Raw genomic sequence first — 24,769 nt, forward strand, 5'->3', positions numbered from 1 at the left:
TGACCCATCCCCCGGTGGATCTGCTCTCCCCTCCTCCCCCGCATCTCTTATTTCTTACAATCTCTTACCTGCATCTACCTATCACCACCTTGTGCCCACCGCACCTCCCCTCTTTTGTCCACCTATCACTGCTCTGTTTTTCCCTCCTATATATTGGGCTTCCCCTTTTCCTATCTTCAGTCCTGAAGAAGGGTCCTGACCCAAAACGTTAACCACCTGCTTTTCTCCACAGATGCTGCCTGGCCTGTTGAGTTCCTCCAGCATCATAGTGTTTTTCATCTAGATTCCAGCATCTGCAGTCCTTTGTTTCTCCAGTGAACAAGGCTAGAGCTGAGCGAGGAGACGCAAGAGATGGCAAATGCTGGAATTTGGAGCAACAAACAATATGCTGGAGGAACTCAGCGGGTCGAGCAGCATCTGTGGGAGGAAAGAAATTGTTGAAGCCCTGCACCATAAGGAAAGCACGCCAGCGTCTTTACTTTCGAAGGAGGTTCGGCTTGTCACCGAACACTCTAACAAACTTCAACAGATGTACTGTTGAAAGTATCCTGACTGGTTGCATCATGGTCTGGTATGGCAATTGGAATGCGCCAGAACGTAGGAAGCTGCAGAGAGTAGTGGACTCTGCCCAATACATCACGGGCACATCCCTCCCCACCATCAGGAGTATCTACAGGAGGCGCTGCCTCAAGAAGGCAACATTTATCATCAAAGATCCCCACCATCTGGGCCATGCCATCTTCTCACAGCTACCATTGGGCAGGAGGTACCTGAGGTCCCACACCACCAAATTCAAGAACAGCTACTTCCCTTCAACCATTTGGTTCTTGAATTAACCTGCACAACCCTAATCACTATAGTTTAGCAGCACTATGACCATTCTGATCACTTTACACTAAAATGGACTTTGTTTTTTTTTGTTCTAATTGTGCTTTTTATCTATAATTTATGTTTTTCTTGTGAATGCTGCTTATCTGATGCTATGTGCCTGTGACGCTGCTGCAGGTAAGCTTTTCATTGCACCTGTGCACACATGAAAGTGCATATGACAATAAACTCATCATTGACTGACAGATCTGAGTGGGTGAGTGTGTGGCCAGGAGTGGGCGGGGCTAGCACTGGTCCAACATGGGTGTGCCTGGAGTGGGCGGGGCATCTTGGGGTGTGGATGGGCCAGGCATGGGATGAGCCAAAACAACATGGCCGGGGCCAGAACTGGCTGGGACAGTGAGGATGTGGCCAGGTTGGCGTGAGAGGGCCCGGATGGGCCAGAGTTGGGAATGGACAATGGAGACCAAGGGTGGGCAGGGAATGAATCAGATTGAATTGAATTGGTGTATTATTGTCACATGTACCGAGGTACAGTGAAAAGCTTGTTTTGCATGCCATCCATACACATCATTTCATTACAAATAAACTGCACGGGGCCCTGTTTAAAATATCGTGGGCGGAGCCTGTTGCTCTAGTAGGTGGGGCCACGAGTTTCAATGAGGTATTGCAACTACATTCAAAGATATGACAACAAAGGATAACATTTAAGGATTTAAAACACAGAATACAAGTGCTATTCATCATTTTAATGCAGCCCACAGTAGGAAAGTGGTCCAGCCTTGGCTATCAGGAGAAGGTGAAGATAGTATTAAATCAAAGAAAAAAGCTTATAAAGTTTGCTGCAAGAAGAAGTAAGCATGAGAACTGAAAAAATGTTAATATTCAGCAAAGGACCAAGAAGTTGATGCAAGAGAAGAGCCGGTGTACGCAGAGTGTAGCAAGAAACATAATAACAGACTGTAGTCTTCTATAGGTATGTAAAAATATTAAAGTTAATGTAGATTACAATCGGAGACAAGAGAAATCATATTGGTGAAGATAATAGCAGGAAAATTAGACAAATATATTGTGTCTGTCTTCACAGAAAATCTCCTGGAAATAGGTCTAGAGTGAATGAGAAGCTTAAAGAAATCAGCATTAGGAAAATGTCTTGTACAAAGAGATTCATGAGACAGAAAGAAGTCTCCAGGACCTGATGATCTGCATACTGGCTTTTTGAAGCAGGCAGCTATGGAGTTAGTGGATAGATTGGTTCACTGGATCCTTAGGTATGGGTGTGTCATGTGAGAAGAGATTAAGTAACTTGGGCATGTGCTCTTTAGAGTTTAAATAAGTGAAGGTGATCTCCCAAATTCCACTAACTGTTGAAGGGTTTGGAAGATAGCAAATGTAACCCCACTATCTAAGCAAGGAGGGAGAGAGTCACAGGATAATGCTGGCATCTATAATTAAGAAAGTGGTACCGGCCACTTAGAAAACAATTATAGGACTGGGGAGAGTCTACACGGGTCTATGAGAAGAAAAGCTTGTTTGACAAATCTCTTGGAATATTTAAGGCTGTTAGTCTCAGAAAATACGTGCAATGTTTGGAGTTTCAGTAGGTCTTGGGTAATATGCAAGAAATTACAGAAGAGGATTAGAGTGCTTGGTAATGAGGTAAAAACTGGCCTGATTTGAGGATTAGTTAATGGAAAGAAAACAAAGAGTGGAGTAAACAGGTCCCAACACGATGTGGGGCTGTGCCTAGAGGAGTGCCACAGGGATCGAGAAATTAGACTGGCCCCCTGAATGGGCAAGGGTCTTAAAGATGAAATAGAACATGAAAAAATGTGAGAGCACCCACTTTGGTTACAGAATCGAAAGGCAGAGTATTTTGTTGACAGTGAGAGACTGAAAGGCGTTGGTGTTCATGAGAACTGGGTGCCCTTTAGACAAATCATTGTAAGTTAACTTGCGAGGACAGCTGTTGATGAGGAAGATAAATGGTATATCGGCCTTCATTGGAAGAGTATTTGAGTAGAAGAAATATTAACATGTGGGTACAGCAAGGAGTTAGGAGGGCAAACAACATATTGGCCTCAATTGTAAGAGGATTTGAGCATACGTATGGAGGACCCTGGTGAGACTGTGTCCAGAATATTGTGTCTAGGTCTGGTCTCTCTATCTAAGGAAGAGTATGCGTGCGGTAGAGGGGGCGCAGCAAAGATTCACCTGATTGGTTCCGAGGATGGCCCGTTTGTCAAATGAGAGATTAAACAAACTTCCCCTATACTCTTTAGAGTTTAGATGAATGAGATCAAAAGCGACAAGAGAGAGATTGAAAGGGACAAAGTTCTTAAGGGGCCTAGCGGGGTAGATGTTGAATTGACATGTCGCCTGGCAGAGACATCTGCAAACAGATGTCACCGTTTCAACGTAAGGGGACTGAGCTGAGAGTGGACAGTGAATCTCTGGAATTCTCTATCCTGAGATTGCTGGGGGAGGGGGGTGGTGGCTCATTCACTGAGTATATTCAAGACATTTCGATTTGCAGGACATCAAGCAATATGAGGTGAGATGAAAAACACTGTGATGCTGGAGGAACTCAACAGGCCAGGCAGCATCTGTGGAGAAAAGCAGACGGTCAACATTTCAGGTCAGGACCCTTCTTCAGGACAGGAAGGTGGTGCTGAGGTAAAAGGTCAGCTGTGATCCTGTTAAATTGGCACAGTTCTGGTCGCCCCACTGTTAGGAAGGATGTGGCTGCACTGGAGAAGGTGCAGAAGAGATTCACCTGGATGTTGCATGGACTGGAGCTTATAGTTATAAGCAGAGACTGGATGGGCTGGGCTTGTTTTCCCTAGAGCAGAGGAGGCTGATGGATGACCTGACAGAGGTATATAAAATTATGATTAATCAGACAGATAATAAGTCTTTTCCCAAGGGGGAGCTTGTCAAAGGCAAGAGGCAGTAGGCTTAAGGTGAGAAGTAGGAGGTTCAGAGGGGATCTGAGGGGGCAGATGGTCCACTCTTGCTTCTGTTCCTTCTGATCACATGGAGTCACAGAGCTGCACGGCACAGGAACAGGCCCTTCAGCCCACTACATCCATGCCTCCCATTGTACCCACCCACACTAATCCCATTCACCTCATTAGGTCCATTACCCTCTCTGCCTTGACGATTCAAGTACTTGTTTCGATACTTCTTAAATGTTGTCAGAGTCTCTGTCTCTACCATCTGCTCAGGGAGGGCATCCCAGACTCCAACCACCCTGTGTGAAAAAGCTCCCCCTCTAGGGAAAATAAATTCAGCTTGTCCAGTCTCTCCTTATAACCATGCAATGTCCTGGTGAATCCCCTCTGCACCCTCTCCAGTGCAATCACATCTGTCCTATAGTGTGGTGACCAGAACTGCTCACAATACCCCAATGTTTTATAAAGCTGTAACATGACATCCCAGCTCTTATATTCTGTGCCAAGTCTAACGAAGGCAAGGATTCCACATACCTTCTTCACCACCTTAGCCACCTATGCTGGCACTTTCAAGGGATCTATGGACTTGTACCCACGATCCCTCTGTTCTTCAACACACCATAGGACCAACCCATTTACTGTGTACATCCTACCGTTGTTTGCTTTCCCAAAATCATCACCTTGCACTGGTCAGGATTGAATTTAATTTTCCACTGCTCTGCTCAACTTTCCAGCTGATCTGTCTCGTGCCGTAGCCTTTAACAACCTTGCTTGCTATCAACAACACCAACAATTTTTATATCATCTGCAAACTTATTTATCATAACTTGTACATTCACATCCTTAATGTAATTCACAAACATCCAGGATCTCAGCATCAATCCGTATGGTGCACCACCAGTCACAGACTTCCAATCAGAACCAACTTCCACCACCACCCTCTACGTCCTATTACCAAGCCAATTTTGGATCCAATTTGCCAGCTTGCCTTGGGCTCTAACTTCCTGCACCAGCTTACTGAGCACTGACGCGCTGGGTTTCGCCCATGAGAGAACTTGTAGCACTATACCCTGCCCATTAGAACATCACTTGCTAACCCCCAGGCCTTTCCCACTGCAACACAGGAAGATCCAGTACCCTGCCCATCAAGAACCTGCCCATCAAGGAATAAGCCAGGTAACAACAGGCCTGTGATGTGTTTATTATAATCAAAAAAAAACCTGGTTCCAGGGATGTCGGGTCTGTTGAATAAGGATAGACTCAGTTCTATTCTGTAGCGTTCACAAGAATGTGAAGTGACCTCACTGGAATGTACAAAATTCTTACAGGGCTCGACAGGTTGTCACTGGCTGAGGGGTCATGGTGTCCAAATAAGGGGCAGGCCATTCAGGACTGAGAGGAGGAGAGATTTCTTCACTCAGAGGGTGGTGGATTTCTCTAAGTGGAGGGCTTTGGAGGCCCAGTCTTTGACTGCACTGAAAAAAATCGATGGGTATTGTAGGAATCAAGGGATGTGGGGATGGTGTTGAGGTATGTGATGGTGTGGGATGGTGGAACAGGCCCAAGGCACTGAATGTCCTGCCTGCTCCTATTTCTCATATCCTGTACTCCTAGATGAAATAACTTAAATACAACAAAGGTCACTTGCATTTATATTATCCCTTTCCATTACTTAGTGACATCACAGAACAATTTCCTTTGTGGCATGTTGTAATTTCTGCATGAACTCCCACAGACAGTGTTCTGACCAGGCAACTCTTCCAGTGCATTGGTGCTGGCCTGGATTTGGGAGGACTCTCCACCCTCCTTCACAACAGTGCCAGGAGTAGTGCCAGTCCAGGTGAAGGGTCTCGATCTGAAACATTGACTGTTGGAATTGGAATTGGTTTATTACTGTCACTTGTACCGAGGTACAGTGAAAAACCTGTTCTGCATACTGTTCGTACAGATCAATTCACGACATGGTGCATTGAGGTAGTACAGGGTAAAACAGCACAGAATGCAGAGTAAAGTGTAACCGCTACAGAGAAAGTGCAGTGCAGGCAGACAATAAGGTACAAGGTCATAATGAGGTAGATTGTGAGGTCAAGAGTCTATTTGGTCGTACTAGGGAACGGTGGTCTCTGTACAGAGTCTGATTTCCCTTTACAGATGCTGCCTGACCCACTGGGTTCCCCCAGCAGTTTGCTTTTCACTCCAGTACCAACATTTGCAGTATCAACGTCAAAATCGAGTTTATTGTCATGTGCAGGAGTACACATGTGCACAGGTGCAATGAAAAACTTACTTCCAGCAGCATCACAGGCACATAGCATCAGAGAAGCAGCATTCACAAGAAAAATATAAATTAAACGTAAACACAATTTTTACAAGAAAGAACACAATTAAAACAAAAAAAGTCCCTTTTAGTGCAAAGTGGTCAAAATATCTTGTGTCCCCAAGGATTTCTTCCATCCCCGATGGGAAAGGCTGGGCTCTGCTTTCAGTTTACATCTCAGGGACAGCTGAGTCCTCCTCGGTTCAGTCCAGCCTACTTCTGACCGAGGACGAGAATGCTAAACCTCGGCAGTTACAATAACCACCCTTCACAGCCTGTGACGTCAATAACCAACGCAGGCTGTGCTCGCCACGGAACACAGGGCTGGCATCGAAGGCTGGAGTTGCAAGGTCTGGTCTTTGGTGACCGAGCCCAGTGGTTTGTTCAGCCGGCCCGGGTGGGCTCGGGGTGGTGGTAGTATGGAGTGGGATGCCCTGGCTGTGCTCATCCCTGAGTCAGCTGGAGCGAGGTAATCCTTAGGTATGCCCACTCCCACCTGCTACTGAAAGGTCTGCTTGTCTCGGAGGAAAGCTGGGGGGGGGGGGGGGGGGGGGGGGGGGGGGCGCCTGTTCAGCAAAAGCAAACACAGGCTCATTCCAGAACCTCCCAGCGTTACGAGTCTCAGAGCTGACGGTGGAAAGAGCCCACCTCTGTAACATCCCAGCCTCCAACCTCCCCTTTCCTCCAACAGTACTTGCACTTGGTTTTGTCTTTTAAACATCTGTGGAATGTTTCGTACAGATCTTCTTGAAAACAGGTTATTCGATGTCAACCTTATCGCCTCACCCAATGCATCGCAGTCTGGATGAGGTGAAAAAACTGCGGCTGCTGGAAGTCTGAAATAAAACGGAAAACGCTGGAAAAACTCAGCAGGTCAGGCAGCATCTGTGAAGAGAGAAACAAGCAAGGTTTTGGGTCTGATGAAGGGTCACAGGCCCCAGACGTTGACTGTTGCTCTCTCCACAGATGCTGCCTGACCTGCTGAGGTTTTCCAGCATTTTTGTCTTTTGAGTTAGATTTTCTGCTCACCATCAGCCCAAGTTTGATTTTGGATACGTCAACGTCAGAAAGTTCCTGACGGCCTGCTTGATTTGATGCTTTTATATCAACAACAAAGGTATTGTTTTCAGTTTTCTTTCTAACAGACTCAAGGGTGAGAGGTGATACCGTGGTGGTCCAAGGTCTTTCTGGGAGCACTTTTTCTGGGATACACATCCCCACCCTTGGCCCCACTCAAGCACAGGAGTGTTCTTTAGGTCTAAATGCAGACAGTGAGTGGTCTATTTGACATGGGGGGGGGGGGGGGGCGAGTGTCGCAGTGAAGCCCAACGCTGTTCCTGAGCAAGTTTTGTTGGGTGAAAGTTCCTGCTGGAAGTCTGTGGATGCAAACAAGTGCTCGGGCCACAGCTCCCAGGCTACCGCTGCGGTCCTAAGCAAACTCCTCCCCCAACAGTCTGCCACTGCTCAGCCACGGACCCCTCCCCTAGTGCCAGCAGGTGCCCTCTCACCTCTCGCTCCCAGGTTTTGGGCCCAGGTCCGCTCCTCAAACTTCAGCACACGAACCCAGAGTGACGAGAGCTTGGCAGTGCCAGAGCTGATGCCTCGGGCGGGATGTTAAACTTGGATAGGATTTTTATTCCCAATAGGTTTAGATGATCTTCATTATTAGGAGGCATTGCGGGAAAATCATCCTTGGCATTCTTGCCAATACTTTCTGCTGTTGCTCTGTGTGGGAGTTTGGTGTGCACATTGCTGGCTGTTTCCTTCAGCAGGTGTGCTGGGGTGCCCTGGGTGATGAAAGGTAGGACGTGAATGTGAGACTTTTTTCATTTCAAAAACAAACTTTACTCATAAAAATATATACAGGCAGTAAAATACAACCATTACATGTCTTTCTTTACCTTCATTGACCCATCAAGTCAATCCATTCTATTTACAAAGCACCAATACCACTCATCTTTTCTCTTTCAACAATACACCCATGAAGTGACGAGAGGCTGTTACACAGGACGCAGCCCCTGTCCAGTGGCGGCAGGACCTTAGACTTTGGTCCTTCCCCAAGGAGCCGTTATGGTGCTGCTCTGAGATTCAGTGCAGTCCTGACCCTGAAATCTGCCAGTCAGCAGCATTCACTTACAGCCACCTCGTTGTTCTGGAAGACCAACAAGTTTCAGGCAGACTAAAGTGCATCTTTCACCCAGTTGATGAACTTCTAGCTCTTTGTCTAAGTATGTGTCCCTGGGAACAGCCTGTAGATCAGAGAGTCCTCTGTTACTTAGCTGCCTGGGATGAACCTTCACAAGGAACATTCATCCTTCTCCAGACCTTCTTGGCAAAAGCACAGTTCACACAAAGGTGGACGATCGTCTCATCTGCACTGCAACTGTCCTGAGGGCAGTGTGCATTGGGAGAGTGACTCTGACCACGCAGGAAGGATCTGATGGGGAGAGGCCTCACCCCATTGTTATCGATGCACCATAGAAAGCATCCTATCTGGATGCATCATGGCTTGGTATGGAGACTGCTCTGCCTGGGACCGCAAGAAACTTCAGAGTTGTGGACACAGCCCAGCACATCATGAAAACCAGCCTCCCCTCCATGGACTCTGTCTACACTTCTCACTGCCTCGGTAAAACAGCCAACATAATCAAAGACCCCACCCACCCTGGGCATCCTCTCCCCTCCCCCTCTCATCAGGCACAAGATACAGAAGTCTGAAAGCGCGTACCACCAGGCTCAAGGACAGCTTCTCTCCCGCTGTTATAAGGCTATTGAACAGTCCCCTAGTACGATAAGATGGGCTCTTGACCACACAATCTACGTTGTATGGCCTTGCACCTTATCGTCTGCCCGCAGTGCACTTTCTCTGTAACACCTTATTCTGCGTTCTGTTATAGTTTTCCTTTCTACTACCTCAATGTATTGACGTGATAAAATTATCTGTCTGGATGGCATGCAAAACAAAGTTTTTCACTGTACCTCGGTACATGTGACAATAATAAACCAAGTTACCTGTTCACTGCCAGGCAGCAAGGGGGTGCTTGTTGGTGAGTTCTGGAAACGAGGCATTCTGCCAGGTGGCTTTGACAGAGATGTGACTTTTACTGATCTGCCACAAGCCAAAGTGATTGGGGAGTCACGCCCTGGTGGGCTGTGCTAGGTCCCAACCTTGGTGTTTGGGTTTCCCAAAACTTTGATAGAGACACAAGAGACTGCAGATGTTGAGAATCTGGAGAGGAACGAGGGGATGGGCAGGAAAATGATACTGTGGTGGGAGATCAGCCGTGACAACATCAGTCGAACGACCGACTCCTGCTCCTGTTTTTATATTGTTGGGATATCTTCCCCGCAATACTTTATCCTGGCCCGTTTCCTCTCTCTCTCTCTCTCTCTCTCTCTCTCCCCGATCGGACTCGGCCATTCAGGTTGCAGGATTTTCCCCGCAGCCAATCACAGGGGAAGTGGCGAAGGCGGGAAAAGTTTTTGTTACAAAGTGAATCTCACCGGAAATTGAAGGTAACAATTGGAACAGAACAGCAACACAAAGTGGCCCGGGTCCAGGACCAGGCGCAGAGTGATCCGGATCCAGGACCGAGTCCGAGACCCAGCGGAGAGTGATCCGGGGCAGGACCGGGTCCACACTATCCCGGGACCGGGTAGCCGGCGGCGGACTGATGGAGCCGCCTGTCCCGGGCGCCGAGCCGCCGGAGCTGCCCCGCGGGTTCTTGCAGAGTCTGCGGACACTCTTTGACATCCTGGACGACGAGCGGCGGGGGTCGGTGCACGTCCTGGAGATCGAGTCCCGCTGGCGCCGGGGCGGCGCCGGCCAGGCCCTGCCCCCGGGGGTGCTGCAGTGCCTGCGGAGGGCGGCGCCGGCCTCCGGTTACCTCACCTTCGAGAGGTTGGTGGCCGGCCTCCGCTCGGCGCTGCTCAGCCCCGGGCCCGGCGGTGGGCCAGAGCCCGGCCACAGCGGCGGTGAGAGTGGGGAGTTGAGGGGGGAGGAGTGGGGAAGGGGAGGGGGGGAGGAGGAGTGGGGAAGGGGCGGGGGGGAGGAGGAGTGAAGGGGGGAGGAGGAGGGAAGGGGAGGGGGGGAGGAGGAGTGGGGACGGGGAGGGGGGGAGGAGGAGGGAAGGGGAGGGGGTGAGGAGGAGGGAAGGGGGGGCGGGGAGGAGGAGTGGGGAAGGGGAGGGGGGGAGGAGGAGTGGGGAAGGGGAGGGGGGGAGGAGGAGTGGGGAAGGGGAGGGGGGAGGAGGAGTGAGGAGGAGGAGGGGGGAGGAGGAGGGGGGAGGAGGAGTGGGGAGGAGTGGGGGGGGAGGGGGGAGGAGGAGGAGGAGGGGGGGGGAGGGGGAGGAGGAGGGGGGGGAGGGGGAGGAGGGGGGAGGGGGAGGAGGAGGGGGGGGAGGAGAGGGGGGGGAGGAGGAGAGGGGGAGGAGTGGGGGGAGGGGGGGGAGGAGTGGGGGGAGGGGGGGGAGGAGGGGGAGGAGAGGGGGGGGAGGAGGAGAGGGGGGGGGGAGGAGAGGGGGGGGAGGAGGAGTGGGGGGGGAGGAGGAGGAGGAGGAGAGGGGGGGAGGAGGAGTGGGGGGGGAGGGGGAGGAGGAGTGGGGGGGAGGAGGAGTGGGGGGGGAGGGGGAGGAGGAGTGGGGGGGGAGGAGGAGTGGGGGGGAGGGGGAGGAGGAGAAGGGGGGAGGAGGAGTGGGGGGGGAGGGGGAGGAGGAGAGGGGGGGAGGAGGAGTGGGGGGGGAGGGGGAGGAGGAGAGGGGGGGAGGAGGAGTGGGGGGGAGGGGGAGGAGGAGAAGGGGGGAGGAGGAGTGGGGGGGGAGGGGGAGGAGGAGAGGGGGGGAGGAGGAGTGGGGAAGGGGAGTGGGGAGGGGGAGAGGGGGGAGGAGGAGTGGGGGGGGTGGGGGAGGGGGGGAGGGGGGAGGAGGAGTGGGGAGGAGTGGGGGGAGGGGGAGGAGGAGAGGGGGGAGGAGGAGTGGGGGGGGAGGGGGAGGAGGAGTGGGGGGGAGGGGGAGGAGGAGAGGGGGGAGGAGGAGTGGGGAGGAGTGGGGGGGGAGGGGGAGGAGGGGAGGAGGAGTGGGGGGGGAGGGGGAGGAGGAGAGGGGGGGAGGAGGAGGGGGGGAGGAGGAGGGGGGGAGGAGGAGTGGGGGGGAGGAGGAGGAGTGGGGGGGAGGAGGAGGAGTGGAGGGGAGGAGGGGGGAGGGGGAGGAGGAGTGGGGAGGGGGGGAGGTGGGGTGGGAGGGGGAGGAGGAGGGGGGAGGGGGGGTGGAGGAGGGGGAGGAGGGGTGGGGAGGGGGGAGGGGGAGGAGGAGTGGGGGGAGTGGGGAGGGGGGGAGGAGGAGTGGGGAGGGGGAGGAGGAGTGGGGGGGGAGGAGTGGGGGAGGGGGGGAGGAGGAGTGGGGAGGAGGAGTGTGGGGGGAGTGGGGAGGGGGGGAGGAGGAGTGGGGGGGAGGGGGGGAGGAGGAGTGGGGGGGAGGGGGGGAGGAGGGGGAGGGGGAGGAGGAGGAGAGGAGGGGGGAGGAGGAGGAGAGGAGGGGGGGAGGAGTGGGGAAGGGGAGGGGGGGAGGAGGAGTGGGGAGGGGGGAGGAGTGGGGGGAGGAGTGGGGGGAGGAGTGGGGAAGGGGAGGGGGGGAGGAGGAGTGGGGAAGGGGAGTGGGGAGGAGGAGTGTGGGGGGAGTGGGGAGGGGGGGAGGAGGAGTGGGGGGGAGGAGGAGTGTGGGGGGAGTGGGGAGGGGGGGAGGAGGAGTGTGGGGGGAGTGGGGAGGGGGGGAGGAGGAGTGGGGGGGAGGAGGAGTGGGGGGGAGGGGGGAGGAGGAGTGGAGGGGGGAGGAGGAGTGGGGAAGGGGAGGGGGGAGGAGGAGTGGAGGGGGGGAGGAGGAGTGGGGAAGGGGAGGGGGGGAGGAGGAGTGGGGAAGGGGAGGGGGGGAGGAGGAGTGGGGAAGGGGGGAGGAGTGGGGAAGGGGAGGGGGGAGGAGGAGTGGGGAGGAGTGAGGAGGAGTGGGGAGGGGGGGAGGAGGAGTGAGGAGGAGTGGGGAGGGGGGGAGGAGGAGTGGGGAGGGGGGAGGAGGAGTGGGGGGGAGGGGGGAGGAGGAGTGGGGGGGAGGGGGGGTGGAGGGGGGGGAGGAGGAGTGGGGGGGGGGAGGGGGAGGAGGGGAGGGGGTGGGGGGGAGGAGGAGTGGGGAAGGGGAGGGGGAGAGGAGTGGGGAAGGGGGGAGGAGTGGGGAAGGGGAGGGGGGAGGAGGAGTGGGGAGGAGTGAGGAGGAGTGGGGAGGAGGAGTGAGGAGGAGTGGGGAGGGGGGGAGGAGGAGTGGGGGGGAGGGGGGAGGAGGAGTGGGGGGGAGGGGGGGTGGGGGGGGAGGGGGAGGAGGGGAGGGGGGGAGGAGGAGTGGGGGGGAGGGGGAGGAGGAGGGGGGGGAGGAGGAGTGGGGGGGGAGGGGGAGGAGGAGTGGGGGGGGAGGGGGAGGAGGAGTGGGGGGGGAGGGGGAGGAGGAGTGGGGGAGGAGGGGGGAGGAGTGAGGGGGAGGAGGAGTGGGGAGGGGGGGAGGAGGAGTGGGGTGGGAGGGGGAGGGGGAGGGGGGTGGAGGAGTGGGGGGGGAGGGGGGTGGAGGAGTGGGGGGAGGAGGGGTGGGGAGGGGGGAGGGGGAGGAGGAGTGGGGGGGAGTGGGGGGGGAGGTGGAGGAGGAGTGGGGGGGGAGTGGGGGAGGGGGGGAGGAGGAGTGGGGGAGGGGGGGAGGAGGAGGGGGGGAGGAGGAGTGGGGAGGGGGGGAGGAGGAGGGGGGAGGGGGAGGAGGAGTGTGGGGGGAGTGGGGAGGGGGGGAGGAGGAGTGGGGAGAGGGGGAGGGGGGAGGAGGAGGAGAGGAGGGGGAGGAGGAGGAGTGGGGGGGAGGAGGAGTGGGGAAGGGGAGGGGGGGAGGAGGAGTGGGGAAGGGGAGGGGGGAGGAGGAGTGGGGGGGAGGAGGAGTGGGGAAGGGGAGGGGGGAGGAGGAGTGGGGAAGGGGAGGGGGGGAGGAGGAGTGGGGAAGGGGAGGGGGAGAGGAGTGGGGGAGGGGGGAGGAGGGGGGAGGAGTGGGGAAGGGGGGAGGAGTGGGGAAGGGGGGAGGGAGGAGGAGTGTGGGGGGAGTGGGGAGGGGGGGAGGAGGAGTGGGGAAGGGGGGAGGGAGGAGGAGTGTGGGAGGAGTGGGGAGGGGGGAGGAGTAGTGGGGGGGAGGGGGGAGGAGGAGTGGGGGGGAGGGGGGGAGGAGGAGTGGGGAAGGGGAGGGGGGGAGGAGGAGTGGGGAAGGGGAGGGGGAGAGGAGTGGGGAAGGGGGGAGGAGTGGGGAAGGGTGGAGGAGTGGGGGGGGAGGAGTGGGGAAGGGGGGAGGGGGGGAGGAGTAGGGAAGGGGAGGGGGGGAGGAGTAGGGAAGGGGAGGGGGGGAGGAGAGGGGAAGGGGAGGGGGGGAGGAGAGGGGAGGGTGCCGAGTGACGAGGTCTCCCAATCCCGTGTCCGTGGCACCGCCCCTCCCCCCCACACCCGGCCAGGGGTGGGCTGATTGTCAACATCTGTGGCGCTGCCCTCCGGCCGGACAACCTTTGCCCCATTCACAGCAACATCTGGCGGTGCCCCATCCATTGTGCCACATCTGGTGGGGGGGGGGGGGATGGGGATGTCCCATGACTGAACATCTGGATGAGCCCCTCTGCCAGTGGGTGAGGGCAGTAATTTTGTTTCTGTGGGTCTGGGTTGGTGGGGGGAGAGGTTGTCCTACCCGTGTGCCCAGTGTCCCAGGACGGGTGGAGGGGCTCCCGTCCCATCTGTGACTTTCGGTGATGTTTTGCAGAGTGGAAGAGGCCCGTTGGCAGGGAGCAGCCCTGGCCGGCGGGCTCCCGGCTCGCCGGGCAGCTCCAGCTGATCACCAGTCTGTGTGGCGGCGGTGGGGAGAGACAGAAACCCCCCCTCGGGGTGCGGTCCACGAACGTCCCCGACGGCTGCCTGGGGCAGCACCGGGCCCTGGCGGGGGACAGGGAGCAGCGCGCAGAGCGGAGGGAGGCGAGGGTGGCGCCCTGGCGGGATGTCGGTGAGCAATGGGCGCTGGAGGAACAGAAGCACCTGAGGGCCGGTGAGAGAGGGGAGGGGAGGGGCTGTGGGCCTGGCCCACGTGGTGATTTTAGCGGTATTAGGGCTCCAGGCCATCAGTACTATGCAACCTTCCCCCCCCCCCCCCCCCCCCCTTCCCCCAGTCCCAGGATCAAACATTCCCACTGATTACTGCAGATTTTAATAAAGGAAACAGCACGAGTTTCAGGCAGGGTTTTCTTCCCTGGAGTTCAGCTGTTTCTTGGACAAGTCGTTCAGCAGGTGTCTGCTGGAACTGGTTGTGGGTGGGGAGGTGAGCACAGTGGGGGTGGGGGGGGACAGTGTGAGTACGTCTGTAAGTTGACAAGAACTGTCCCAGTCGCCTGGGCTTTGTGTTGTGATTTCTGTTTAAAAGTTCGGTTCAGGTCGGATTCCATTTTCTGCTGAAAGGGGGGAAGATCAGAGCCACAACCACCGGATCCTGGACCTGGTTCCCCGCTGGTGGATCTGTGTCATGATTTTAATGTACCGAACCTTCACTCAAATGTGGCTTCATTTACTTTTTTTTTTACTATTTCCTCTTCTGATTTTTCTTTTGTTTTCTGTGCTGATTTTTATTCAACCCTGAATGGGAAGGAATGCCCTGCTCTGGGGCCCACGGGTCAGACAGCCGTTTCAGCCAATGTTCCTCCTTCCACCCAAAAATCCCTGGTTTTCCCGCGTGATGCAGATCTAATCCTGCCTGCTTGTTATGTTCATTTGTCTGTGACTTCAATGTCGTTTATTGTTCTGCACCCCCCCCCCCCCCCCACCTGGGCCTGGGGTGGCGCCCGTGGGTCCTGACGCCCCCCCCCCCTTCCTTGGGGCGACTCACTTTGCCCAAGTTAGCCCTGAAGTGACCTTTCACCATCCGGCCTGTCGTTGACTAATTCGTACCTGTGGGACCTGCCGATGTTCCTCAGGTTGGGGCCTTGTCGTGTGTCCCCTCTGATGGAACCTTGGGGTCAGCCCGGGTCATTGCCCAGCAACCTGTCCAGCTCGGGACGAGCCAATGGGCATCACCGTGTGAGCAGCATGTCCGAGGCCCTTAGGCTGGCCGCCCAGAGACCTCCACACTGAGCGGAATTACACAGGGTGCCTGGGCCCTGGGCCAGCTCCTCCGAATCTTCAGCGCCCAGGTCCCTGCCCGCAGGGCAGTTGTTGCTGCTCTCAGTGTCACCGCTTCCCTCCTCCACTCTGCCATCCGTCGTCTCCTGTGGCTCGTCTTCCCTCTTTCCCCAATCACCGTTGCGGAACAGAACGCAACAACTCCCGTTTCACCCTACCGCCCACCCCCCTCAGCGAGCTCCTGCCACCTCTTGTCTTCATTGCCCTTTTATGACTTCCTTCCCCGCAGATGTAGTCTCCTCACCCCCCTCATGGACCTGACCTCGCACCCACCCCCTCCCCCCCCCCCCACCCCCCAACAGCTCTAGTCTCCACCTGACCTCCCCTCTTCCCCCTGCCCTGTTTGAAGTTTGTTTTTGCCTGGACTTGCCTGGACTTCCCTGAACCGTTTGCAGCCCCCCCCCCCCCCGCCAAAAAAAAGACAGGCATCGGTCTATGTGGGGTTCACGACCTGCAGAGCAGTGGCTGAGGGGGTCTCTGCCCTTCTTTCCCACACACACCCCCCAACCCTCCCACATGGGGTTGGCTGGGGCGGGGGGGGGGTCACTGTATGGTGATCAGGAACAAGAGAGGGCTTCACGAACCAGGTTGTTCCTTCCGCTGAGTCGAGGGCCTGTGTGGCTCGGTTACCCCCCAATGTGTTAGGAGGTGGGGTGGGGGGAGTCTGTCAGTATAGCTGGGGGCTGCTACCTTAGCTGACCCTCTCTGCTGCTCTCTCTGCAGACAGGAGGCACATGACCCGCTGCCAGAGCGAGGCTGCCTGCAGTGGAATAGCTTACGGCCGGCGTCAGGGACGTGACCGCAGCGAGCTGCGGCGCCACACCATCACCAGTGGGGCGGACTACAGCGCGGTGAGTGGTCTCACTGTCGGGGGCAGTAACGTGAGGGGGGCTGCGGGGAGGAGGGAGGTACAGCCATGTCTCTAACCAGGCCTGTGTTCCATGGGCTGTGGGGGTGGGAGGGAAGGGGCCTTTCTACATTGGTGGGGGTGGGGGGGGGGGGGTGCAGAACATTAACTTTGCTTGGGTCTTCCCAAGGTAAATTTAAATTTTTTATTATTGTCACCTGTATAGCAAGGTACAGTGAAAAACTGTTTTGCATGCCATGCATACGGAGCATTTCATCCCATCAGTACATGGAGGTAGTACAAGGGAAGACAATAACAATGCAGAATAAAGTGTCACATTCACAGAGAGAGTGCAGCGCAGGCAGACAATAAGGTGCGAGGGCCATGATGAGGTAGATTGTGGGGTCAGGCTTGTGCTGTGATTAGATGACAGATTCAGCATCTGACCTGCCTGAGTCGTGCCAATGTTATTGTCGCCGTTCTCGTGTCGCCGGTTCGTGGCACCGCCCCTGTACTCTGTCACCGCAAGCCACTGTAATCAGGTACCCCAGGTGGGAGTAGGCTGGGCTCGGGTACTCCTTGCCGTTGTGCGGGCACGTCTTATCCGAGTGCATTTTGAGCAGAGTAGAGTGTTGATTGGGAAGTGGGAGCAGCGGTGATGGAGCGGTTAAAACATTGGGCTTCCCACCCAGCGGCTGAGACTGACGGACCAGAGATCAGAGTTAAGCTCCCACATGGCAGCTGTGGAAGTTAGACTCCGTTGATGGTCTGGTGACTGAGCTTCAGACACCAGTGATTCATCGGGGGGAAGAAAGTGAGCTGGACACTTTATTACAGGAGGTAGTCCTGCCTCTTAAGATGTAAATGGTCAGTGATCCAAAGGTGTGACTGCAAGTGAGGGAGGTACAGGGATCCAGAGAATAGACCGTGCACTTGCCCACAGTAATGAGGTTCTTGCAGTCTGTGGATGAGAGCAGAGGCTGTAGGATGAATGAGCAAACTGACCAGAGCTCCGTGGTACAGGGACTGATTCAGGCTGGGAGAGTCTATTTTAGATCTGGTCATGTGTAATAAGGTAGGATTCATTAATGATCTCGGAGTAAAGGATCCCTTGGGGAAGAGTAATTATAACAAGATGACCAACAAAATCAGGAAAGAATTATGAGAATGAGCTAGCAAGGAGTGTTTTTAAAAAAAAAGGAAGAGTAGCTGAGGTGAACCTGCTGACGTTCAGGCTGTGCTCTTGGTTCAGTTCGTGCCAACCTCCAACCATCCCTTTAGACTAAGCCCATTTTATTCTCCCGTTCCCATCAACTCTCCACCCCCGAATCTGCCCCTTACCTGCCCACTAGGGGCAATTTCCATTGGCCAACTAACCTACCAACCTGCATATCTTTGGGATGTGGGGGGAAACCAGAGCACCGGGAGGGAACCCACACCGTCACGGAGAGTGTGCGGACTCCTCACAGACAGCACCCGAGGTCGGGATTGAACCTGGATCACTGGAACAACACCTCCTAAGAACTGCACCTCAGTACTGGCCTGCGACCTCAATGGTTTATAATGGGTGCTAGTACTTGGGTGAAGGGTTACTGTAGCCAAGTCTGGTGATGATACACAGGTGGGTGGGACGGCACGGTGAGGAGGATATCAGGAGGTGAAGTGGGTGAGTAAGGTGGCAGGTGGAGCACGAGGGGGGAATGTGAGGGGGAGGGTGGAGAACTGGCGGGTTGAATGGGGAGAGGTTGGGGACCATCTGAGTAGAGGAGGGTGTGGGGTCCTCGCACGTGAAGGACAGAACTGAGCATGTCGGCAGGTGAGTAACGAGGCAGGCAAAGGCAACGTCGGGCTTTATTGCAAAAGGCTGGAATATAACAGCAGGGAAGTCTTGCTGCAACTGTCCAGGGTGTTGTTGAGACCATACCTGGAGTACTGTGTGTAAGTTTGGCCTCCTTCACCTGCATTGGAGGCAGCTCCGGGAGGGTTCAGTCGGGTAGTTCCTGGGGTGAAAGGGTCATCTTGTGAGGTTGGGCCCCGATCAATGGAGTTTAGAAGGGCCAGGAGATGTTGCTTCATAAGGTCACCCATTTAAGATGGTGATGGTGAGGAATTTCTTGGAGATCATTGGAGTTCTCTAACTCTGAGAGGTAGATCGTTGAATATATCCAACGTGGCCTTTTGATCTGGAGGAGTGTCAGTGGGGTCAGACAAAACCACCCAGGTCTGACCTGATATCATTGAGTGGAGCTGAGCCAAGAGCCTCCACATCCAGCTCCTGGTCCTATTTCTTGTGTCTGTGGTTGGGCAGATTGTGGCGTAGTTTTGGGTACGGCCTCTGTTCAGTGCTTCGGCTGGTTTGTGGCAGGGTTCCCAATGTGAGTTACAATTAGCTGGTTTGTGACAGGATCCCCTGGTCTGAGCTGTAATTAGCCAGTCTATGGCTTGGTTTCGTGGTCTGCGCTGTAAGTGGCCGGTCTATGGCTTGGTTCCGTGGTCTGCGCTGTAAGCGGCCGGTCCATGGCTTGGTTCCGTGGTCTGCGCTGTAAGCGGCCGGTCCATGGCTTGGTTCCGTGGTCTGCGCTGTAAGCGGCCGGTCCATGGCTTGGTTCCGTGGTCTGCGCTGTAAGCGGCCGGTCCATGGCTTGGTTCCGTGGTCTGCGCTGTAAGCGGCCGGTCCATGGCTTGGTTCCGTGGTCTGCGCTGTAAGCGGCCGGTCCATGGCTTGGTTCCGTGGTCTGCGCTGTAAGCGGCCGGTCCATGGCTTGGTTCCGTGGTCTGCGCTGTAAGCGGCCGGTCCATGGCTTGGTTCCGTGGTCTGCGCTGTAAGCGGCCGGTCCATGGCTTGGTTCCGTGGTCTGCGCTGTAAGCGGCCGGTCCATGGCTTGGTTCCGTGGTCTGCGCTGTAAGCGGCCGGTCCATGGCTTGGTTCCGTGGTCTGCGCTGTAAGCGGCCGGTCCATGGCTTGGTTCCGTGGTCTGCGCTGTAAGCGGCCGGTCCATGGCTTGGTTCCGTGGTCTGCGCTGTAAGCGGCCGGTCCATGGCTTGGTTCCGTGGTCTGCGCTGTAAGCGGCCGGTCCATGGCTTGGTTCCGTGGTCTGCGCTGTAAGCGGCCGGTCCATGGCTTGGTTCCGTGGTCTGCGCTGTAAGCGGCCGGTCCATGGCTTGGTTCCGTGGTCTGCGCTGTAAGCGGCCGGTCCATGGCTTGGTTCCGTGGTCTGCGCTGTAAGCGGCCGGTCCATGGCTTGGTTCCGTGGTCTGCGCTGTAAGCGGCCGGTCCATGGCTTGGTTCCGTGGTCTGCGCTGTAAGCGGCCGGTCCATGGCTTGGTTCCGTGGTCTGCGCTGTAAGCGGCCGGTCCATGGCTTGGTTCCTGCCCTACACTTTGTCCAGTTTGCCTTTGTTTTCTTGGACTGTGGTGACATTGGCCGGTGTGTGTCAACTCTGTCTTTGTGTTTGCAGCTCAAGTGGATGAAGGAGCTGGAGCAGGAGAAGGATGCTTTGCTGCAGGGACTGGAGATGATCGATTGTGCCCGTGACTGGTACCTCCATCACATCCAGGCCATCCAGGACCATCAGAGGAGCATCGGCCAATCGTCTGCTGACAGTGTGAGTGGGCAGGGCTTCTCCTGGCCTCTGCCTCTCGGCGATTTGCAGCATCTCGACTGCTCCAAACGAGTTCCCTGCCGCATTGTGGAGTGGTTCCTCATTTAGCTTCATAGCTGGAAGTGGGTTTGTTTCAAAACTAAATGAGCAAAGAAGTTTATAAAATTATGTGAGGCACAGATAGGGTAGACAGTCAGAATCTTTCTCTCAGTGTGGAAATGTCAGATACTACAGGACATGCATGTAAGGTGAGAGGGGGAAAGTTTTGTTTTAAACAGAGAGTGGTGAGTGCCTGGAACGGGCTGCCGGAGGTAGTGGTGACAGCAGATACAATATTGACATTTAAGAGGCTTTCAGACAGGCACATGAATGTGCAGGGATGGAGGGATGTGGATCACGTGCAGGCAGAAGAGATCTAGTTTAATTTGGCACAGACATCGTGGGCCAAAGGGCCTGTTCCTGTGCTGTACTGTTCTGTGAGCACTTTTAACCAGTATCAGTTCACACTTAAACCAGTCTGTGAAGGGCTGTGTAAACCTACAGAGCCACTCCCACGTTTCACTGATGTACAATGCTCAGCTTCCTTGTGAACTGGGGAGGAGTTTGAAAGCTTTCAAACAGGGCCAGGGAATGGGCGATAAACGGCAGCATTCACAGGAGGGGAAAGTTTCAGCTGAAGGTGACAGGTAAAGTGGTTGGTCCCCAGATCCTTGCCCGGAAGTGGGGGAGCTGCACTTGTATTGACCACATGGAGGCTTCATCTCAGTCAGTGAATGTTTGTGCTTCACCTGCCTGGGAGTGTTTGTCAGGACGGTGCAGAGGGAACACTGCACCCCTGGGGCCCGGGGCCACTGCTGTGCCCTGGGGCCGTGCTCCCAGCTGTGTTCTCCTGCTGGGAGTGTGCGCGAGGTGCTGGGTGCAAGGTGGGGGCCGCGTCAATGTTGCTGCTGAGCAGGGATGGCTGCGAGAGGGCCTGGGGGTCCCAGGGTTGGAGGGTGGTCCCACAGGTTCTGACTGTTGGTTCTCCCCCTGCAGGGTGAAGCTGCCGTGAGAAGCTCGGGGAGGTTGGACCAGCTGCTGCCCAAACTCCAGCTTGTCAGTCGCTGCCTCGCTGACCTTATTTCCTGTTCGGCAAAGGTCTGATCCAGCAAATTGCCCCCCCCCTTCCCCTCTCTTTCCCCCCCCCCCACTGCTCCCCCTGCCCCACCCTCCCCGTGTCCTCACGTTTCCCACCCCATTCCCCAGCCGACACCTATGCCAGACCTAACCCACTGCCTGCAACAACTCCCCGCTGACCTCACTGGGCCCTGGGTCCCACAGCCATGGGAATGTCCCAGCAACCTGGCATTTTCTGTGTGTGGGGGGCACCATGAGGGGGTGCTGCTCGTCCCCAGGGGTCACGGTGAGCTTGGGGTGTGAGGGCTGCTGCTGTGTGCACCGTTGTTGCCTGCTTACCTGGTGGCTGCGATTCCTTCTGGGACCCCCTTTGGTTCCAGACTCCGAACCCTTGCGTGTGCCTGTGTTGCACTGAGTGAGGTGGTGGGGGGGGGGGGGGCTCAGGACTGTCAGGTCTGAGGGTCCGGAACCCAACTCAGCCCATCCCTCCGGTGGGCTACAGCTCAGCCAACATACACTCTGACCCTGGCCCCGTCTGCTCGTGGGGAGGAAGGGGAGGGGTGAACAACATCCTCACCACCACTGGGGCAGTGGTTCTACCAGTGTCCCAGCCGATGGCCAACCACCATCATCGCCCACACCCTCTCTGGGGGACGTGTTAACCCTTAGAGTCACACAGCACGGAAACAGTCCCTTTGGCCCACTAAGTCAATGCTGACCATCAATCACCCATTTACACTTATCTGCCATCGTTCCCATTTTTGTTTTATTCCCACCAAGTTCCCCCAGAATCTCCCACTGGGTGCAATTTCCTGTGACCAATTAACCCACCCACCGGCACATCTTTGTGATGTGGAATCTGGAGGAAACTCAGGAGGAGAACGTGCAAACCACACAGACAGCAGCGGAGGTCAGGGTCTCTGGCACAGTGGGGCAGCAGCTCTGCCAGCTGTGCCACCCTGCTCTTGCTGTGTGCACGCTGTGTCTTGCATTCCCACAGGACAGCAGTGACGACATTTAATAACCCACTGCCTACAAAGTGCTTTCCGTAGCCCTGGGGTTGAGACACTTGGAAAATGTGTCCCTGCAGAGGGAGGCTGCAGTTGGTGCCCGTTCTGTGGTCGGGAGCAAGTCGATGGGTTTCATGGGACAAGCTGCAGTGGGAATTATCTCCTCTGTTGTGCTTTGTTCTGTACCTAACCTGAACCTGCCTAGGCCCATTGGATGACCAAGCCCCTCCTTCCTACTGATCCCTGTATCCCTGCAGTAATTCACAGTGAGGAGAGCTCAGCACTTAGCTGTGGGCATGTCCGGCTCATGTCTGCTTCTCTCTGACGGCTGGACGCGAACTGTGATCTCTGTCGAGTGGCTTCAAACGCTGCTCTGCTCTCCTGCCCCACAGCCGCTGGCCAGATCGTCCAACCCGGTGAATGGCTCAGACCCGTCCAACCAAGCGAGCGTTCCAGGACTCGGGAACAACGCACAGGTGGTCAGCATGCTGAAGGAGCAAAACCGGCAGCTCACCAAGGTGAGGGAGACGCAACGTGTTCAAACCCTCGAGCCTGTCACCCATGCCCAGCTGGGTGTATCCCAACTCCATCTGTGGTTCCTGGAGAAACCTTCCCAACAAAAAATCTTGTCCTGGATCTTTTAGCAACACGCGAAAAGCTGCAGAGACTCAGCGGGTCAGGCAGCATCTATGAAGAAAAATTGACAGTCGACGTTTCAGGTCGAGACTCCTCATCAGGAAGAGGGCAGAAGCCAGAATAACAGGTGGGGGGAGGGGGTGGGTAGGTGAATCCAGGTGTGGGGGGGGGGGGTGATCGGTTGGCGAGGGGAGGGTGGTGAACGATGTCAGAAGCTGGGAGGTGATAGGTGGAAGTGACAAAGGGCTGAACAAGATGGAATCTGATAGGAGAGGAGAGTGGAGCCTGGAATAAAGGGAAGGAGGTGGGGGGAACCGGAGGGAAGAACGTGTGGGTGATGGGCAGACTGAGGGTGGGGGAGGGGAAAGAGAAGGGGTGATGGGGCCAGTGGGGTAAGGGAAAACAAAGGGGGAGGCACAGAGGGGAAGGGTTACCTGAAGTTAGAAGTCACCTAATATTCCGCCTTGGTAGTCTCCAACCTGATGGCATGAACATCGATCTTTCCAACTTCCGACAACCACTGTTTGGTCATCCTGTTGTGGGAAAGATGTGGTTAAATTGGAAAATGTGCAGAAAAGATTTACAAGGATGTTGCCAAGGCTAGAGGGCTCGAGTTATGGGGGAGGTTGGCCAGTCTGGGTCTTTATTCCTTGGAGCGTAGGAGAATGAGGGGCGATCTTATGGAGGTTTATAAAATCATGAGGGGCACAGGTAAGGCGGACGGTAACAGTCTTTTCCCCAGGGTAGGGGAGTCCGAAACTTGGGAGCAGGGGTTTAGGGTGAGAGGGGAAAGATCTAAAAGGGGCAACTTTTTCATGCAGAGGGTGGTAAGTATATGGAATGAGCTACCGGAGGAAGTGGATGAGGCAGGTACAACAGTGTCAGTTAAGCAGCACTTGGATAGGTACGTGGAGGGGCGGGGCTTGGAGGGTTATGGGCCGAACGCAGGAAAGTGGGACTAAATGGGTGGGCGCCGTGGCCGGCATGGACTGGTTGGGCCGAAGGGCCTGTATCCATGCTGTATTGCTCTATTGATGATGTGTCCTTGCCAGGGCCTGTATAATTGCAGTGAGATGTGGCCTTTATCTGCCATTAGTTATTGTCTCAGAAACCAGAGCTGGGTTTGCTGGGAGTGATGAGCCTTTCCTTTGCCTTGCTGGCTCTGATTGGCTGATATTTATCCATTCCCTAATAAGGAGCAACTTCCCCACAACTGGCGTTCAATGAACAAGCCCAGAATTTCATTGCCTTTCACCCCTGGGTCGTGTGTGGATGAAGGTTGGGAGACTGGTCAAGGGGGGCATTCAGGAGATGAGAGGAAGGGCTGGGGGTGGGTGGGTGGGGGGGGGGGGGGGGGGGGGGGGGAGACAGTGGAGGAGCTGGCCGAGGGTGGTGTGGCGAGGTCTAACCGCCGTGTCCTGGCAGGAGGTGACCACCAAGAGCGAGCGGATCACCCAGCTGGAGCAGGAGAAGTCGGCCCTCATCAAGCAGCTCTTCGCCGCCCGCTCGCGAGCCCAGCCGGAGAACAGCCAGCTTGACTCCACCTTCATCTGAGGCCCGAGCGTGCTCGGGTCGGAGCCGCACCCTGTGGCTCGGACACTCCGCAGCCAGAACATCCGACACTCCTCGCTCCCGGTCTCTGCCCCCGCACAGAGGAGGAGCAGCCTGCACCTCGCGTGCCCCCTCCACTCCTGACTCCTTGGACTCGTGGTGGGCTGGGTGTCTGTACCTGGGCTGCAGACCTCGATACAGCGGGAGAGCAGGGAGTGGCCCGCACTCCGTTCCTTGTTTACTTGCTGCTGGAGACCCCCCCCCCCCCCCCCCCCCCCCCCCCCCCCACACACATCCCTCAGTCTGTTTACATTTTTTTACAGTAGGGACTTGCTGTCAGATGGTACTGGACACCCCCCCCCCCCCCCCCCCCCCCCCCCCCCCCCCCAATCACCCACACGGAGGGAGCACAGCACTGACCACTAGGACGAAGCATGCCTGCTTCATTGCACACTGCCTTTTAATAATAAAACTCCCAGCCTCTGTCTGTGTTTCGATGTGAGCCTTTCGAAGGGGAGGTTGGGGCTGAGCTATGGGGGTGACTGGGTCCTTGGCCCCACACCCAGCTGCATTCCAGTGGGGGCTGCATCAGCCCTGACCCTGGATGTGACATTTAATGGGGGTGCTGTGAGCAGCCTGACCCCTGACCCCAGCTGGAGCTGAGGGTGACCACTTACTGATGGGGAAACTG

At 56.1% G+C, this 24,769-nt stretch overlaps 1 protein-coding gene across 3 annotated transcripts; it reads left to right on the plus strand.

Annotated features, from left to right (window-relative positions):
• Positions 1 to 9,376: 9,376 nt before the first annotated feature.
• Positions 9,377 to 24,355, plus strand: sapcd2 (suppressor APC domain containing 2). 3 transcript variants are annotated; one of them, XM_052037293.1, is made up of 7 exons: positions 9,377 to 10,074; positions 13,914 to 14,192; positions 16,040 to 16,167; positions 19,622 to 19,768; positions 20,801 to 20,902; positions 22,284 to 22,409; positions 23,953 to 24,355. In XM_052037293.1, exons 1-7 carry the CDS (start codon positions 9,774 to 9,776, stop codon positions 24,079 to 24,081), a joined length of 1,212 nt encoding a protein of 403 aa, XP_051893253.1. In that variant the 5' UTR covers positions 9,377 to 9,773; the 3' UTR covers positions 24,082 to 24,355. The 3 variants fall into 3 exon arrangements, with proteins under 3 accessions (XP_051893253.1, XP_051893254.1, XP_051893255.1); XM_052037294.1 differs by having other exon boundaries at positions 13,914 to 14,150; XM_052037295.1 differs by lacking the exon at positions 13,914 to 14,192 and having other exon boundaries at positions 9,380 to 10,074.
• The last annotated feature ends 414 nt before the right edge of the window (positions 24,356 to 24,769 follow it).

The sequence above is a fragment of the Pristis pectinata genome, chromosome 23, assembly GCF_009764475.1.
Source record: "Pristis pectinata isolate sPriPec2 chromosome 23, sPriPec2.1.pri, whole genome shotgun sequence".
Lineage (NCBI taxonomy): Eukaryota > Metazoa > Chordata > Chondrichthyes > Rhinopristiformes > Pristidae > Pristis > Pristis pectinata.